The sequence below is a fragment of the Hydra vulgaris genome, chromosome 13, assembly GCF_038396675.1.
Source record: "Hydra vulgaris chromosome 13, alternate assembly HydraT2T_AEP".
NCBI classification, from domain to species: Eukaryota; Metazoa; Cnidaria; class Hydrozoa; order Anthoathecata; family Hydridae; genus Hydra; species Hydra vulgaris.
Window position 1 is genome coordinate 50,203,984 of NC_088932.1, and position 18,677 is coordinate 50,222,660.

The 18,677-nt window shown below is 28.5% G+C and overlaps 2 protein-coding genes across 2 annotated transcripts in view; both read left to right on the forward strand.

The window, feature by feature from the left end:
• Positions 1–298: 298 nt before the first annotated feature.
• LOC136089977 (uncharacterized) lies at positions 299–3,044 on the forward strand. The gene is made up of 3 exons (XM_065816080.1): positions 299–1,466; positions 1,628–2,942; positions 3,014–3,044. Exons 1-3 carry the CDS (start codon positions 299–301, stop codon positions 3,042–3,044), a joined length of 2,514 nt encoding a protein of 837 aa, XP_065672152.1.
• A 3,468-nt stretch (positions 3,045–6,512) lies between these two features.
• LOC100204118 (prostamide/prostaglandin F synthase) overlaps positions 6,513–18,677 on the forward strand; it is a 32,694-nt gene continuing 20,529 nt past the window's right edge. The window contains exon 1 of the mRNA XM_065816565.1: positions 6,513–6,612. Coding sequence (XP_065672637.1) covers positions 6,565–6,612 — 48 coding nt within the window. The 5' untranslated portion in view covers positions 6,513–6,564. The remainder of the gene's footprint in view (positions 6,613–18,677) is intronic.

Below are 18,677 nucleotides of genomic sequence, written 5' to 3' on the forward strand. Positions count from 1 at the left end.
GAAAGAAACCCAATATTAGCCAAGGCAAAGAAACTTGGGGATAAAACAAACCCACAGTACAAAGGAGTTTATATTTCAACAGATATGACACAAGCAGAGCAATATGAAAATATGGAGCTCAGAAAATTAAGAGACACCAAAAATGCAGCAAGAAGACAAGATGATCCCTTTCGATATGCTATACGTGGAACCGGACTTGTCAAGTTTAAATGTAACGTTGAGAATAAAAAAAGAACTAAGCAGTACTAGCAAATACCTGCAATGTTTATACACGAATGCAACATCGCTTGGCAATAAAATGGAAGAATTTAAAATCTTGTGTAAATTAAAAAAAGCTAGTATAGCTGGAATCACTGAAACATGGTTTCAAAACTCATCCATTGTACAGATAGAAGGTTACAGGGTGTACAATAAAAATAGATCTGATGGACGGAAAGGTGGTGGAGTTGCCTTATACATTGAAAACAATCTCACATCATATGAAATAAGTATTGGTAATCAGGACAGCAAAGTAGAACAAATATGGGCAGTCGTTGTAATTATGAATATTAAATACCTCATTGGATGTATATATAGACCAAACGAACAAATAGACATGAATGATTTTAGACAAGTTATACACAATGCCAAAACTAAAGTAGATGTTAAAATGTATGCAGATATACTAATACTAGGAGATTTCAATTTTCCGAACATTACCTGGAATAATGGATATGTTGAAAACGTAAATAGCAGTGAAATTTCAACAGAACACATTTTCATTGATATAATAAATGACGAATTCTTAATTCAGCACGTTAACTTTCCAACTTTTCAACTGTCAGACACAAAGGTAAAGAACGCACTGGACTTGATTTTTACCAAAGATAGTAACAGAATATATGAGCTCCAATCACATGAAATTCTGGGTTGTGCAAACAAGGGGCACTTAGTACTTACATTTAAACTTGAATTAGACATAAACCAGACAAGCAGAACACCAAAATATAAATTTGACTACACCAGAGGAGATTACACAAAAATAGACATAAAAGTTAATTCGATCAACTGGAGCTTCTGTTTTCACAATTTAACAACACAACAAATGTATGATACTTTTATATTACACATAAACTATCTGAGTAATTTATATATACCAAAGATTGATGTTAATGCAAAACATAAACACAAACGAAATCCATGGTTTAGTAATAAACTTAGAGCACTAGTACGAATGAAAAAAGATCTAAGATACATAAATCTAGCAAACAAATGGAAAGATGCAGTACAAGTCAATGCGTACAAAACAATAACAAAATTAGTATCCAAAGAAGCCATATTAGCTAGAAAAGATTATGAAAGAAATCTGATTATAAAATCAAAATCTAATCCAAAACTTATTTTTAAATGCGTAAACAGTCAGAGAAATACTAAGCAATCAATAAAAGCCATTTTGAATTCTAATGGTACTGTAACAAATGACCAAAGTGAGATCGCAGATATTCTAAACGACCAGTTTCACAGCGCCTTTGTAAACGAAAGCAGCATTATGCCAGAAATAGCAGATAAACTTATAAGTTGCACACTTGATCTAGACGATAATACGACTACATAGATATTCAGAATCGTCTTGAAAAATGAAATACAGACAAAGCTTGTGGTGTGGATAGTTTACATCCTATTTTACTAAAGCATTGCGCAAAATCATTGGCACTACCACTTACATTAATCTACAAATCATCTTACAATACAAGTAACCTTCCTCTACTATGGCGTGCAGCAAATGTGACTGCAATTTTCAAAAAAGGATGTAAGCTAAACGCATCCAACTACAGACCTGTGTCAATCACACCAATAGCATGTAAAGTATTTGAAGGAGTTATAAGAAATGAAATGCAAAATTTTTTTGACAACCATAATATAATCTCAAAATGCCAACATGGCTTCGTAAAACGGAGATCGTGTACAACAAATCTTTTAATGACACTTGATTTTATCACACAGAAACTAGCAAAAAACATACCAGTAGATGTTATAATGCTAGATTTTGCGAAAGCATTTGATACATTGCCACACAAACGACTTTTATTAAAGTTGAATGCTTATGGAATAAAAGGAAAATTTTTGAACTGGATTGAGGCATTTCTGAATAATCGAATTCAAAGAGTTGTCCAGGGTGAAGCGGTGTCAACATGGAAAAAAGTATCTAGTGGCGTTCCACAGGGATCCATTCTGGGGCCATTCCTTTTCATAACATACATAAATGACTTGCCAGAAAAAATCAAAAATATGGTGAAAATATATGCAGACGACACTAAAATCTTATCAGCTGTATATTCAATTGAGGACGCAAAATTAGTTCAAAGAGATTTAAATATTATAGAAGATTGGTCAGAAAAATGGTTAATCAAACTGAATGAAAGTAAATGTGTAGTTATGCAATATGGAAAAAACAACATAAATTTTAATTACATAGTAAATGGGTCAAAAATTAATAATTCTACGCATGAACGTGATCTTGGTGTAAATTTCGATACATCACTGAAATGGAAGAAACACATAGTAGCGTGTTCATCAAAAGCTAATGCAATAATGGGAATGATAAAAAACACTTTTGTCCATTTGAATCAGCATCTTCTCAAGCAACTATATACTACTTTTGTTAGACCTCTGATTGAATTTGCAGCGCCAGTTTGGTCACCAAACTGCAAAGGTGACATTGAAATATTAAAAAGGGTGCAACACAGAGTGACAAGGATGATAAAGAACTTAAGAAGCTTGCTGTATGAAGACCGTTTACAGATACTTGGTTTAACAACATTGTCAGAAAGAAGGAAGAGAGTAGATCTTATTCAAATATTTAAGATTTTTAATGAGATTAAAGCAGTAGACCTTTTAAACAAACCAGTATTTTCAAAATCATGCAGAGGTCACAGCAGAAAATACAGCAGAGAGCAAACCAAGTTTGTGCCAAGATATGAATTTTTTTTAATTTGTTCATTATTATCTTTAGTAAATTTTTGTATATTTTTAGATTGTCAAAAGCTGTCAAAGTGAGTTTTTAACTCACTCGCTGTTAACACAGCTACAGTTTTAAATACTACTACTACTACTACTACTACTACTACTACTACTACTACTACTACTACTACTACTACTACTACTACTACTACTACTACTACTACTACTACTACTACTACTACTACTACTACTACTACTACTACTACTACTACTACTACTACTACTACTACTACTACTACTACTACTTCGCTGTCAAGTTTAAGTTGTTTTTTGAAAATATTTTTTACTGTATTATCACAGTCACTCCATGTTTCGTTAGGTTTTTCTTTAACTCCATCTATTCGTATATTATTTCGACGAGATCTGTTTTCTAAATCGATCGTTTTTTTGTATAAAATATTTAAATCCTTATCAAAACACTTTTTAATTTGTACAATCTTTTCCATTAGGTTTGTTTCTTGGAAGTTTAGAGTTGTTTTAAGGTCACTTATATCTTTTTGAATATTCATCACATTAGTCTAATGTGATAGGGTCTAAAACAATAACAAATCTAATGATTAGATTTGTTATTGTTTACATAAACAATAACAATTTTTAATTCTGTCCGTTAATATTTTTAAGTTTGTTGGTAATTATTTTTAATGTTTATAATTGAAATCTCCATATTTGTATAATAATTTAAACACGCTGTAGAAAAAAATACGTCTGTTCGCTTCGATAACTTTTAATCATTTTTATATATATATATATATATATATATATATATATATATATATATATATATATATATATATATATATATATATGCATATATATATATATTATATATATATATATATATATATATATATATATATATATATATATATATATATATATATATATATATATATATATATATTTGGGCCTGTATGAGTGCCTGTGGAGTTGGCGTTTTTCATTTATTCGATGGTAGACTCAACAAAGAAAGGTACATCGATATTTTGGAAAACTCGCTTACTCCTAGCATTGATTTATGGCAGTTGCAAGATGGATTTATTTTCCAGCAAGATATTGCGCCGTGTCATAAAGCGCATGTTGTTAGCGATTGGTTCAATTCTAATAAAATTCAAGTGCTTCCATGGCCTGCCAATAGACCAGACTTGAATCCAATAGAGAATTTATGGTCGTGGCTTGATCACAAGCTTGGTAAAGAACAACTTTACAATTTAGAAGATTTGAAATCTTCTATCTATCATCATTTGAAAAATTTGCCTGATGAAGTAATCAAAACTTAAATGAATTCAATGCCAGAACGAGTACAAGAGTGCTTGAAAACAAATGGAGGAACAACACGTTTCTAAATTATTTTTTTATTGCTTTTTGAAATATTTTTGAAACTGGTCCTAAAATTTTGTCCAATTTTTTTTCCCATTTATATTTTTTACTAGTCAATTTTTAATTTTTTAACATTATTTTGTAAAAAAGTTATAAATTCTTTTATAATAAATATAAAATACATAAAAAATTCTTTCTAAAAATTTTTTTATTTTTTTTTTACCTTTTTCAAAATTAAATTTTTAATAAGGTTAAAATTAATTTTTTAAAAAAAAATGAGTGGTCTATATATATATATATATATATATATATATATATATATATATATATATAAATATATATATATATATATATATATATATATATATATATATATATATAATATATATATATATATGTATATATATATATATATATATATATATATATATATATATATATATATATATTTATGTATGGAACAAACTTCTAAATTTGATATGTTTATACTTATGTCAAATAAGGATGCTTAGCAAAAATTGCAATGACTGGAGTCTAGGAACAAACAGCCCTAAAAGTTTGGCCGCAACTACCCCAAACAAGAGACCAACAAGTTGATAAAATATTGTTTGTATTCTAAAATAAATTTATATTCATCAATAAATTCTAAATTTCATACAATATTTTCTTAGTGTTTAAAAGTTATGACTAGACAAAGTTTGAACCCCCTCAATTTGAGGGGGTTACAAATTTTATAAGGTCATTTTTTTGAAAACTAAAAGATTATTTTATGAAATATAGAATTTATCAATGAATATAAATTTATTTAAGAATAGTACAAAAAATATTTTATCAATTTATTGCTCTCTTGTTTGGGCCAGTTGTGGCCAAAGTTTTAGGGCTTTTCAGTTTCCAGACTGCAATCATCGCAATTTTTGCAAAGCATACTTATTTGGCATGAGTATATATATATATATATATATATATATATATATATATATATATATATATATATATATATATATATATATATATATATATATATATATATATATATATATATATATATATATATATCGTCTTTATTTATTTTAAATAATTTTATTTATTGAAAGTTTTCACCTGCATAATTTTTATATTTAAAATTATTACTTTGTTTTTGTATTTTTACATTTAGGTTAAAATTGAAATATTCACTGAATTAGGCAACATATACTTTTTAACTATTTAAAAGTTAAGAAACATTAAAAATGATACTATCGTCGGAGGCAGGTTATATTTTTGATGAAAAAAGAGCTTGTTTGTTGGCCAAAACTGGATAGCAACTCTTTTTGCACCACAATATTTCTAAACGTTTAGAAGTCTTTACATAAGTGATTACTGCAAATAAAATTACGCAAGCCTACAGATATGCGGTCTAAAATAATTTTATTTTTATGGCTTGTTGCGCTTTCGCGTTGAGACTTGCTCAAAGTGGTAACTTGCTCAAAGTGGTAACTTTTTAAAAAAAACAAAGAATATTAATTGGCTTTAGTACATACATCGGCTATTTTATAGCCTGCTGCTACAAGGAAGTGTTACTACATCGACTATCTTATAGCCTGCTTCTACAAGGAAGTTCTACTACATTGACTGTGGATTTGGCATAGAGCAGCAATCTTTTTTTTTTTTTTATTCTTTCAATTAAAATTTCTGCTGGTTAAAAACTCCGCTAACGAGAGCGCAGTAAGCGAAAAAATAAAATTATAATAGAGCGCTAAAATTACATTGCATTTTTTAAGAATTTCGTATTTTTTTATCAATGTTTACCCATAGTTCTTAATTGCCCTGTTGGACAATGGTTTTTTATTTAATTTACGAAGCCTGTGTCACACGTCACACGTCTTATTCAGACCGGAACCGGATTGACCTAAAAGTCACGAATTTCGGTACATTCTCAAAGAAAAGTTAATTTTGAAATACCTTAAAAGTTAATTTTGAATAAATTTGTCAAATCTTGAATGTTTGAAATAGTTAAGAATATTAAAGAATATATAATTATAGTTTATGTAACTTAATGCAAGTAAGTGCTATGTAATTAAGAATCTTAGACTTCTAAATAATTAAGGTTACCTGAGTTGAAGATTTATTTGATTTGTGTTACAAAACGACAAACCTTCCTTTATTAATTTAAAAAAAAAGTTGTTGTATTTGAGTATTAAATGTCCTTATTTTGCATTTCATATAGTTTCTTAGTTGTCATTTTCAGAAAACAATTACAGTTTTGTTATGGAGAAAGTGGCAAATAATTTAATAAAAAGTGTGTCTTCTGGAGAAGTAAGTTTTGTCATATTATGTATATTAAATATTGAGAAAGATTTATTATTGTATATAACATATATATATATATATATATATATATATATATAAATATATATATATATATATATATATATAAATATATATATATTTATTTGTGTGTTTGTGTGTGTGTGTGTGTGCGTGTGTGTGTGTGTGCGTGTGTGTGTGTGAAAAAATGAAAATGAAAACAAAATGAAAATATATATATATATATATTTTCATTTTGTTTATTTCACACTAAATAAATAATAAGTCAAGGCATAGATTTTACATATTAAGTTATACATTAATATTCAAATAGAATGCTTAATTTACCATTATAGTTGCCTTTATTATATTATCATAATCATCTACCATTACAGATAACATAAATTTTTTGCATTCTTTATGATTTTCCAATTTCTGATCCAAGGCTATTGGAAATAAACAGGGATTCATAATTTTGGGATTTTAATAGACTGACCAGAATACTCTTTTTTTTTTGTAGGATAGCACAACATCAAAACTTATTAAACTTAATTTGTTGCTACATTCTCCTTTGTAAAAAAGAGTATTCTGGTCACCCTAGCTCTTAGTAATATGTGTTTTGTTAGATTGTGTTGAAGATCTAACATGTTATTAATTTTATATCTCCATTCTATAAAAATGATTGAACACATCTCTTGTGTTAAGATAAGCATTAGATTAATGCAATTTTAGTAACACTATGTTGTACATATGTGTTCATTAGATATTAAGTTTAGTGTATGGCATAAACTGAGATGCCAAATTACAGCATGTTGACTACAAAAGCACTGAAGTGCTTTAGCAATATTTGCTGCAGAATTGACATTACTATTAAAATGAAAACCAAATTAAAATATACAATAAAAGAATAAGATAAATACAAACAAGATAAATTAGTTTAAACTAATTTTTTAGTTAAATAAGCTTAAATTATAGATGTATGCAAAAAAATATGAACCTTTTTGTTTTTGCCAAAACAACAAAGTTTGTAATTTTAGATATTGAGTGATACACAGTTTACAAAGTTAATGATTCTTTTTTAAATGAGATATTATTATATAAACAAAGAATATAGATAAAATTTCACCTAAGTCAGCTAAAACATTTCTACTTTACAGCTTCTACATTTTTGTTTTTTTTTAAATTGTTATTAAGATCTTTGTATCGTTAGCATAAATTTTTTTCTATATTTCAAAGGCGTATGTCACTTTTCTATGTCTCAATGTTCTGTCTAAATAAAAAGAATTTTTCATCAATCAATTTTTTAAAAAGTTTTTACTAATTATCTTTTGCTTTCTTCTATATATTGTATTTATATTCAGTCAGATTATTCGCTAACTCGTAATGTTTTTTGGGGTCCCTTTGGCAAAAAACTTTGCTAAGCTGGGAATTTTAATTTGAATTGCATATAGTTGTATATAATAACAAAACTTTCAATACTTAAATTCTATTGTAGTTCTATAAGCAGAACTATAATAGAAAAATACATAATACTATAATAAATCGACAAAGGAGAATTATCTGTATTTTTATCAAATAAGTATGGCATTCCAAAGCAAACATTGTATGGATAGTCAAAAGAAAAATACACTATATATTTAGAAGTAAAAAAAAATTAAACTTCTGCAAAAAGAGTAAGGATACAAGTCTCCCTAAACAAGAATTCGGATAAAACATATTACATGTGGTCTTAAAATACTCAAATCATTAATCTGTCATTCTGTGTTGATAAATCTCAAAATCTCAATAAGTAGGCATTTTCTAAAAGTCCATCATAATGAGTCAGACAATGTATATATATCTCTATAATTTTGGCAGCGGTACCCCGTGCCGATGCCAGCCGTAAGGATATTCTCTTATGTAGGCATTTTTTTGCGAAAAAAAAACAATATTTGCTGTAAAAAAAAAAATGTCCTCCACTTCTGAATTTGAATGGTGCCCAAATACCGTCAATGCTGTTGAAAAACATGGTCTAGAATAGCCCTGACCCTTTCACAGTCCAAGTTAACAGGATTCAACTGTATACATATTCTTTTTTTTTTTTTAATTTAAAGGTTTACATAAAAAATTGTATATGCATATGTCTGTCAACCTGGTTATATAAAAGTTTAACAATGTCAGTTTTTATATAAACTATTATAAAAAGAAATGCATTTCAGTTATCGAGAAGCTATTTGTTTTTGAGATATTTGTTGAGAAATTATGAAGTTAAGATATTACTTGATATTTGCTTCTTAAATTATTTTAGTGAAGGTTCTTTTATGACTTCATTAGGAAGAGAGTTCCATTTATTAATTATTTTTATAGAAAAAAAGTTTGTACGCATATTTAAGTGGGAGGAATATTTTTTTAGTTTGAATATATGACCACAGGTAATGAGTTGGTTATCCATTTCAAAAATTTTTTTATCATGATTATAATTATTGCACCATTTGAAGACATTTATTAGATTTAATTATCCACAAATCAGTCTGTATTTTGCACTTGTCATATTTAGTGCCAATAGTCTTTGTTCATATGAAATATTGTTTAAGACTCGTTCGAGATCGTTAAGATCTCGAACTTATTAAGATCTTCTGAACTAACTCATTTAGAAGATCTTCCTAATACATTTTCCATTTGACGTTTGATATGAATTAGGAAAACAAGATGAAGAAAGCAAATTCCAAAGGACTGATGTTCAAGAACTGATGCACAAGATTGAATTTTAGTAGATGGCTTAGGAGACGCTAACTCTTTAGAGCAATGCCCATTATAGTATTTGTAGAAAAGAGAAAGAGAAGCAAGACTACAACAATGTGGTAATGATTGGAGGTTGGCTGGAAGAGCAGGTCCAATTAGAGTGCTGTCCATCATAGACAACTTTTATAATTCAATTGGAAAGGAAGAATTCAATAATCTTAAAGATGTTACCAGATACACCATAAGAAGAAAACTTATGAAGCAGACCAGCAATTGTATCAAAAGCTTTAGAAATGTCAAGAGTGATATCCTTAACCTCTCCACCTCCTTCTAATGCATAATAAAACTTCTCGATTATTACTGTTAGCAAATCAGCTGCAGAACAAAATTTTAGATTCAATATGAGAGATTAAGTACTTGTTAATTGGTGACTCAAAAACCTTGCTTATGGTATTATCCCAGTCAGCTTAATGGTAGTTGTAAGAGGTATGATGATAGGGGGATTCTGATGATAGGGGGATTCTGATGATAAAGAAGGATGAGATAATAGTTTTAGAGAGATCAAATTGTGATCATAAGCACCTTAGGGTGAATGTGGAAAAACTGAGCACTGACTAAGATTAGAAACATAACATAAGTCGAGTAGAAAAGGTAAATGATTCAGGTTGTCTGGAAAGTAAGTTGGAAAGTTGACTGTTTGAGTTAGAGGTTGAGAAAGGCAAAAGTTGTGGGCCTTAACGCCTGCAGAGTCGCTGACACTAGATCCAAGCTATTCAGTGTGATGAGCATTAAATTCACCATATATAAAATAATCTTTTTATCAGACCCGGTATTTGTGTTGCTTTGTTGACTTGAATAGTTATGTGTTTTGAAAATAATAAATTCGAGTCTGCGTAAACACCTTAATCCTGTTCATAAATTGTAGGCTTAATGCTGACTTTTTGTTTTGATCTAAATCATACATAGTGTATATATTGTACAGAGCATTTATCATTGTTAAATTTTATTTCCCATTTTTGAGAACAAGAGCGTCAATATTGTTTTATAATTCGTGCAGAGATTGAGTATTTTCAAGAGAACAAAAGAATTAGGTATCATCAGCAAAAAGTGCTGCTTTTGACTTGATTACTTCAGGGATATTGTTGACATAAATAATAAAAAGAGAAAAAAATGCAGAGAGGACAAAGCCTTGGGAAACTCCACCTTCAGCGGAAACCCAGTTTTATCCAACAAAGTAATGGTCCATTTATACCATAAGCTTTAAGTTTCAAGATAAGGGTCAAATCATTATATTTTAACCAATGGCCTATGGGTCACCATCTTTGATTTTTCTGAATTTTACATATTGTTATGTGCATTATTTAAATGGGTTAAATTTGAAATTTCAGACTTCCAAGTACAACGGTTCGGAAATTATAGCCTTAGAAACATGACACAGTGGCCTCCTTCGATTTACAAATGGTTAAAACAGGCTACTTTAGAGGTGTATAACTTGTTTCTCACTTTCAACAAGTGTCTCATTTTTTTAAGAAATATTTTCTAGATAGTTCTCCCTTTAAAAAAGTGGTTTTTATTAACTTGTGTTAAATTCGAAAAAAATTATGACCTCCTCAACTTTGGAAAAAATCCTAAAATTGCTAAAATATACCACAATGAAACAAACTGTAGCATTATTCTATTCATCTACAAGTCTTTACAGATAAGTTTTCTGATTAGCCACTACTGTCTGCAATAAATGGGCAAAATATAGGCAGCTAGTTGCAGTTTAGAACTCAAATATACTTAAAAGCTAAATCTCCACTCGCTTAAAAAGTCCAATTTTCAGTCATTTTGAGATGCTTGTAAATTTTTCTAACACTTTGTTTTGATCTAAGATTAACAGCATTTAAGACTATTAGACCCAGCTATCTAAAAATGCAAACATTATAAACTTGTCAAATCCACACCAAAAATGCCAGCATTTTTAAATAACCCTAGTTTTCAATTATCAACAGTTAAATAAGTTACTAGAAACCAGTGCCCCTCTATTCTGCCAACTGGCCTATGTGAAGGGTTCAACTAATTATAAGTCATTCCTTAATAAAAAGAAAGATATGTTGGTTGTCCTGTTCATTATAATAGGTAGGGGCACAAATAAAGGAGGCAGTAACTTTTTAGAGACCTTCATTATGGTTCAAATGAAGGTCTCTAAATTAATTTAGATATTTAGATACTTAATATCTAAATATCTAAATTAATTTCAAAATGAAACCATTATTTCTTTAAATTGTATTTTATTATAGGTAATCGCAGGTCTTGTTACGAGATTTCGCTGCGTAACGTTATTTAAATAATGCGTTAAAAATCATACAATCAGTTTTTTTTCCTCACTATAACTAAAGTTACAAATAAAATCTAAGTTCCTATTTGAAAAATCATTTTTATTATTTTTTCAAATATGAACTAAATTTTATTTTGAAAAAAATATTTTTTTTATTATTTATCAGTTACCAATAACATTTGTGATCATAATTTATTTTCATAATTAAATAAACGTCATGAAAACTTTACGTCATTTAATTAACAATTAACAAAATATCTTATTAATAAAATATTTACATCACAATAAATCGTGCATTTTTTAAACTATTACGACAAAAAATAATTTTTATATTAAAAAGGAATTTATATATTTAATTCCTTAAGATAAAACTTAAAACACGTTATTTTTTTAAACTAATTTTTAACAACAACAAAAAAAATTATTAAGCAAACTGTTTCTTTAACAAAAAATCTATTAGTTTACAATTGCGGTTAAATGCTTTTACTTTATTTCTTCTGAATAAACGTCACGTTAACAACATCAAAAGATGATTAAATATTCTAAAAGATAAAAGTTTTTGCGTAGCGCAAAACTGCTGAACGCGTAGGCAAACTGCCTTTTCACAGAAAAAGCAAGCTGCGTAATGCTTCTTAACAAGGCCTGAAATCGGTGGTCTGGACCCTCTCCCCTCCCCCCCCCCCCCCACACACACACACACACTTCCTAAGGTAAGGGTGAGAGGTTTGGGGTGGCACCAATCAAAAGGGGAAGGGGGGCAAGCAACATATAAAGATACAAGCATTCATTTTCTAACATGAAACATACATCATTCATTTTCTAATGAACATACAATTAAGGCCATTAGATCCCTATTACATTTTTTCATGCTTTATCATAAGATTCAAATTTTGATAGTGACTATCAAAAATGTGTGCCAGATTTTTCAGCAAATATACAATGTTACGGTTTTAAAAGGGAATTAACAAAAGTTAATTAAATTACTAATAGTTTATTAAGTATGTAAAATTTATATTCAAAAAGCTGGTAATTGTTTTGTTATGTTTCTATTTATCTAGTGAAGTAATATTTTTGCTAATATTTTACTATTATATTATTATTATCTGGTATAGATATATATTATCTATCTATATTGTATATCTAGATAGATGTATTATTATCTAGTAATATTTTATCTAGTGAAGTAATATGATTCTGTTGGCTTGACCACTCTAATTAATTGTAGCCTCTTGATCTTAGTTTTAGTCCATTTAAGTAAAATAGTTGTGTAAAAAATAGTCCTGGAGAATGTCGATTTATGATATTTTAAATTAGTATTTTATTTTTATAAAAGAAGTTTTTTTTTAAGGTTTTTTATGATGTCTTAAAATATCTACAAAATAAATGCTTGAATTGTTAACCCTACTTTAAGTTACAAATAACTTAAGAATTTAGATTTTAGAAAATTAAGTTATTATTTTGTTTGTACATTTTCTTACAAGGTCTCTGTTTTGAATTAGTCTTGTACTATTTACATTGTCACTTCATAAAAATATTATTGTAATATTTATACTATACTAGCAGTAAGCAACCCGTAATACAGGTTATTAGTAATTAAATCATTTATAACAATAAAAACACATTAATAACTTGATATATTATCTAAAGAATTAAATACAAATTTATCTATAAATAACATTTTAAATTTGACTCCCAATCAGCAATGTCATTACTTATAGTTAACAACATAAAAACTGCATTAACATCAGCTAAGTTCTTTTTAAAATCTGTCACAACCCAGCAGGTACCAGTAAAGGAAAATCAAGTAAAGCCTGCAAATACCTAAAAAAAAGAATTGAAAAAAAAAATTACAAAAGTATTTGCATTTTATTGTTAGTAGAATTAGGATAATAATATTTCAGAAAAAATAAAGAACAAAAAAATAGCTATAACAGCCTAGTTCTATCAAGACAAAACACAATAACAGTATTGCATAGCAATATTGCAAGATATTTGTAAGCACACATTACTATGTGTTTCCAGAATAAATAAAAAAGAAAAGATATTAAAAAGGATAGACAACACAACGTAATAACACCACAACTTAATAAGATATTTGATTAACTAATATACTTGAACTAAAAAGATTTTATTTTTTACAATATTTGAACAATCAAGGAACAATTATAGTTATTAATTTGAAAAATTATATAAAATAGCAAGCAACTCGTAAGATATTTCTTATAATTGATCATTTTTCATTGTGGTATTAAGAAATACGTAAGAGCTCAGTAATTGCATAAGTTTTATTAATTCTCCCTCTTATCTAAAAGAGAGGCAGAGTAAGAAAGTGTTTTCAAAGTAGAATGTTAAAAAAAAGTAAAAAAAAAACACCCAATAGATAATAGTATTATTGGTTTTATTATGTTACCAGTAAACAAAGTTATTTTTACCTTGATTAAAAGGTAAATTACCAGCATTTCTTAATTAAGTTCCAGCTTCTCTCTAACAGTTGACTAATGATTAATAGAGTAAACTTAACATCATATTAAATTTACAAAATTGAAACCATGTTTCAACAGTAAGTAAGCTAATCAAGTGATAACAAAGGCAACTAAAAAAAAAAAAAAAACATAATTATGTTTGAAATATTAAAAATATTTAAATCATTTATGTTATTAATTGTTTGTTTATAAATTGTTGTTATAAACTGTTATTAATCTAAATAATACTATAAATATAGATACTATAAATCACTCAATATATTACTATAAATATATAAATAATAATACTATAAATAGAAAAATTCTTGACTTTGTTCTCAAATGTCTAAAGTAAAATCAAATTAACAGACATTAACACTGCTTGACACTGAATTCTTGACACTGAACTGCTTGACACTGAATTCAAGTGTTAAGAATTCATTCTTGAACTGCTTGACACTGAATTCAAGTAAGTTATCTACTCGCTGAGCAGCATTTCTTACATTTCAACAATTAATTTTATCCTACCTAGATCTCTCTCTTTTGTTTGACAACAACTATTTTTAAGTCACCTATTACCATTTACACTAATAACTTTGAGCCTAATATTATCCATTTCAATTTCACTATTATCATTAAACATATTACCAATAATATTACTATTGTTACAACTGAATGATAAGTAAACATAAAAGAATCATACAAATTGTGATCTTTTCTAATCAAAGACTATATTTCAACTTAAAATTTTTTGTAAAACTGAGATACAATTTCTAACCAATGTTGCATGTTCAGGTTTGTGCACGAATTATGCCATCTCTTGGGAAAAAAAGTGATAAACCGTAGGATCTAAGTTAGCTGACATTCTCAATAAAACTTCTAAATGACCTTTTGGGTAAATAACTTCCCTGGAAGCAGGTGCAGCACCATCTCCAGTGAATACAACAGCAACTTCACTAACTATAGTTTGCAACGTTAAATTTGAAACTAAGTTAAGTTTGAAACATTAAATTATGTAAGCAAAGTTGATTGCGATGTTATTGCTTTCTAAAATTTACTGCTGCAAGTGGGTCAGAGATATACAGTTGATAATGTTAGGGGAATATCTTGATCTGGCCTAAGATTACCTACACAATGAAAAACTTGACCACATTTTAAATTATGGCAGCCTATGATTCATAGGTTAAACCACATTATCAGTAAATAAAGGAAAATAAAGACAGACAAAAATTGATATTGGAATTATGATATAACTTCTTGTAAATTAATTGCGTTCACCTGATATTGCCACTAAATGCGTTCTACCTGATATTATACCTGATATTATACCTGATCCACTAATTGCGTTCTACCTGATATTGCCAACAAACAGGTTGATCCATTGCTTGACATTCATATCACTCCAGCATCTGTATCTAAAGTGATCTCCTGCCTAGACTCTTCTACAGCTTGTGGCCCAGACAACATACCTGTTATTGTCTTGCAGAAGTGTTCTCCGGAGCTGTCGTCTATACTCTCAAAACTATTCAACAAGTGCTTATCAGAGTCTTGTTTTCCAGCCTGCTGGAAAGCCGCATCTGTTATCCCTATCTTCAAAAATTCTGGGGAGCGATCTGATTCGTCTAACTACCGTCCCATAAGTCTTCTTCCTATCATAAGCAAGGTTTTTGAATCTTTAATTAACAAACACTTAATTTCTCATCTTGAATCTAATAACTTACTTTCTGACCATCAATATGGATTTCGATCTTTTCGTTCTACAGCTGATTTGCTAACAGTAATAACTGACAGGTTTTATCGTGCATTAGATGAAGGTGGAGAGGTTAAGGCCATCGCTCTTGACATTTCAAAAGCGTTTGATAAAGTTTGGCATGCTGGTCTTCTCCATAAGCTTTCTTCTTATGGTGTATCCGGCAACATCTTTAAGATCATCGAATCCTTCCTTTCCAATCGTAGCATAAAAGTTGTCCTTGATGGACAACACTCTTCTTCTTATTCTGTAACTTCAGGGGTTCCTCAAGGTTCTATCCTTGGCCCTATACTCTTTTTAATTTACATTAACGATCTTCCAGATATTCTCACATCTAAGGTGGCATTGTTTGCTGATGATACTACCATTTATTCTTGTCGTGATAAGAAACCAACACCCTCTGATTGCCTGGAGGGGGCATTTGAGCTTGAAAAGGATCTCACTTCTGCTACAGCATGGGGCTCACAGTGGCTGGTGAACTTTAATTCAGATAAAACTCAATTTTTTTCAGCCAATCGTTATCGCAATAATTTAGATCTTCCTATATTTATGAACGGCGATGTACTCGATGAGTCACCTACTCTTCATCTTCTAGGATTAACTCTTACTTCGAATCTTTCTTGGAAACCATATATTAAATCGGTTGCAAAATTAGCATCTGCTAAGGTTGCATCTCTTTATCAAGCTCGCCACTTTCTTACTCTAGATTCTATTCTCTATCTCTATAAATCTCAAATCCGGCCTTGTATGGAATACTGTTGCCATATCTGGGGCGAATCTTCTAATGATGCCCTTTCTCTTTTAGACAAGGTGCAAAAACGCATTGTAAACATAGTTGGACCTGCTCTTGCAGCCAACCTTCAACCATTATCACATCGTCGTAATGTTGCTTCTCTTTCTCTTTTCTACAAATACTATAATGGGCACTGCTCTAAAGAGCTAGCATCTCTTGTGCCACCTACTAAAATTCATTCTCGTGTTACTCGTCATTCAATTAAGTGTCATCCTTTTTCTGTGACTGTTCCTAAGTGCTCCAAAAACGCTTATTCGTCTAGTTTTTTTCCTCGAACATCAGTTCTTTGGAATTCGCTTCCTTCATCTTGCTTTCCTGATTCATATAATTTGCAATCTTTTAAATCGTCCGTCAATCGTTATCTTGCTCTACAATCTTCATCTTTTCTCTTCCAGTAACTTCCAACTTTAATTAGTGGCTGCTTGCAGCCTTGTTGGAAGCGAAGATGTTTAAAAAAAAAAAAAAAAAAAAAAATCTTGCAGAAACAGTGAGAATGGAAGCAAAACTACCTTTCTATTATGGCAACATAAAAATGTGTTTTATCAAGAAATTTTTTAGCAAAGCAATGCTGATAGATCTGGCTCATTTCTCCTAAATAATTATAATCTAGAATAGTATCACTTCTTGCTGTACAACATATTCTGATTGTCTAGCAGTATTTTGTTCATTTTGAGAATGATTAATCTCTTTTATTTATGTGATAACTCTCAACTCGTCTAACCATGATGTTCTAATTTAGGTATAAATTAATTTCTTCTTACCAAGCAGCATTTCCTAAATTTTGATGACAATTAATTTCAGCTTGCCTAGTTCTAATAGTTTCACTAAATTATCAATTATTTTTAAGTTAATAGTATTTCTTCTAATAATTTATTTAAGCCTAATATTGACCATCCAAAAAAAAAAGAGAAAAGAAATTAAATAAAAGTATCAAAATATTTATAGTCTAAAGTGGTAAACATAACTACAAAGTGGTAAACATCAACAAAAAGATAATAATGTTCAAGTAAAAATCAACAAAAACCTCCAATCCTAATAACAAAGATATTATTTGGTAATAAAAACACAATGTTGAATCTTACTTGGTTTCTTATCTATAAAACAATTTTATTCATCTATTTAAAAGAAAAAAGAAAAAAAAATCAAAATGCCTTAACATAAGCAATATATTAAAAAAAAAAAATCAAATGCAATTAATTTAGAATATATATAATACATAAACCTCTACTATTAAACTCATTAGCTTAACCACTGGTTTACCATTGAGATCAAAAATTAATAAACAAAAATTAAAATAATTTATTACAATTATTATTCAAAATAACAATTTTTAAAATAAAAACCTATAACAATTTAATTTAGGATTTATCAATATCTATATTTTTTGGCAATGTCAGTTAATATATTTTTATCTAAACTAATAAAAAAGATGAAACCATTTAAGAACAAATTTAAAAATATATATAATAAATATATAACAAATTTAAAAATATATATTCAGACACCTTAAAAAGAAGCATAACACAACATTCTTTTGACAACTTCCTATATAATTTTTTTTACTTTCTACTTCTTTTTTCTATATTCTGTTTAACTATTTTCTATACCTTATTTTTGTTATCCAAATTAAAATATACATATAGATACAGAGAAATATAAAATATACTGAAATATACGCAAATTTATGTAAATACACTTACATGTCCATTTATTCTTACATGTCCATTTATTCTATTTTATTTAAAGAAAAGGAAACAGGCTATAAAAATTAGAAAAATACACACAACCAACAACAAACAAACATTTATAATTTTATAGTAAAATTAAACAATGAATAACATCAATTCCTCTTGAAACTAAAAATTTATCAGCTCTAATTCACTAGCATTCCTTGCTAGAATTGATCCGCGTGTAGAAAAGCCTAGAAACTTTTTTTTTGAAAAAAGTTTTTATTGAGATTAAAATTGATGTCACGTATATATCTATTTTTAAAAATAACACGATGTTTTTTATTCTTGACATGTTTCA

What these genes read in the sequence shown, in the direction of transcription:
- LOC136089977 (XM_065816080.1), top strand. Translation starts at nt 299, where the DNA reads ATGGAAGAATTTAAAATCTTGTGTAAATTAAAAAAAGCTAGTATAGCT. An exon ending in TACTGTAACAAATGACCAAA is followed by an intron (nt 1,467 to 1,627) that starts GTGAGATCGCAG and finishes AATGAAATACAG; the next exon opens with ACAAAGCTTGTGGTGTGGAT. An exon ending in TACAGCAGAGAGCAAACCAA is followed by an intron (nt 2,943 to 3,013) that starts GTTTGTGCCAAG and finishes GTATATTTTTAG; the next exon opens with ATTGTCAAAAGCTGTCAAAG.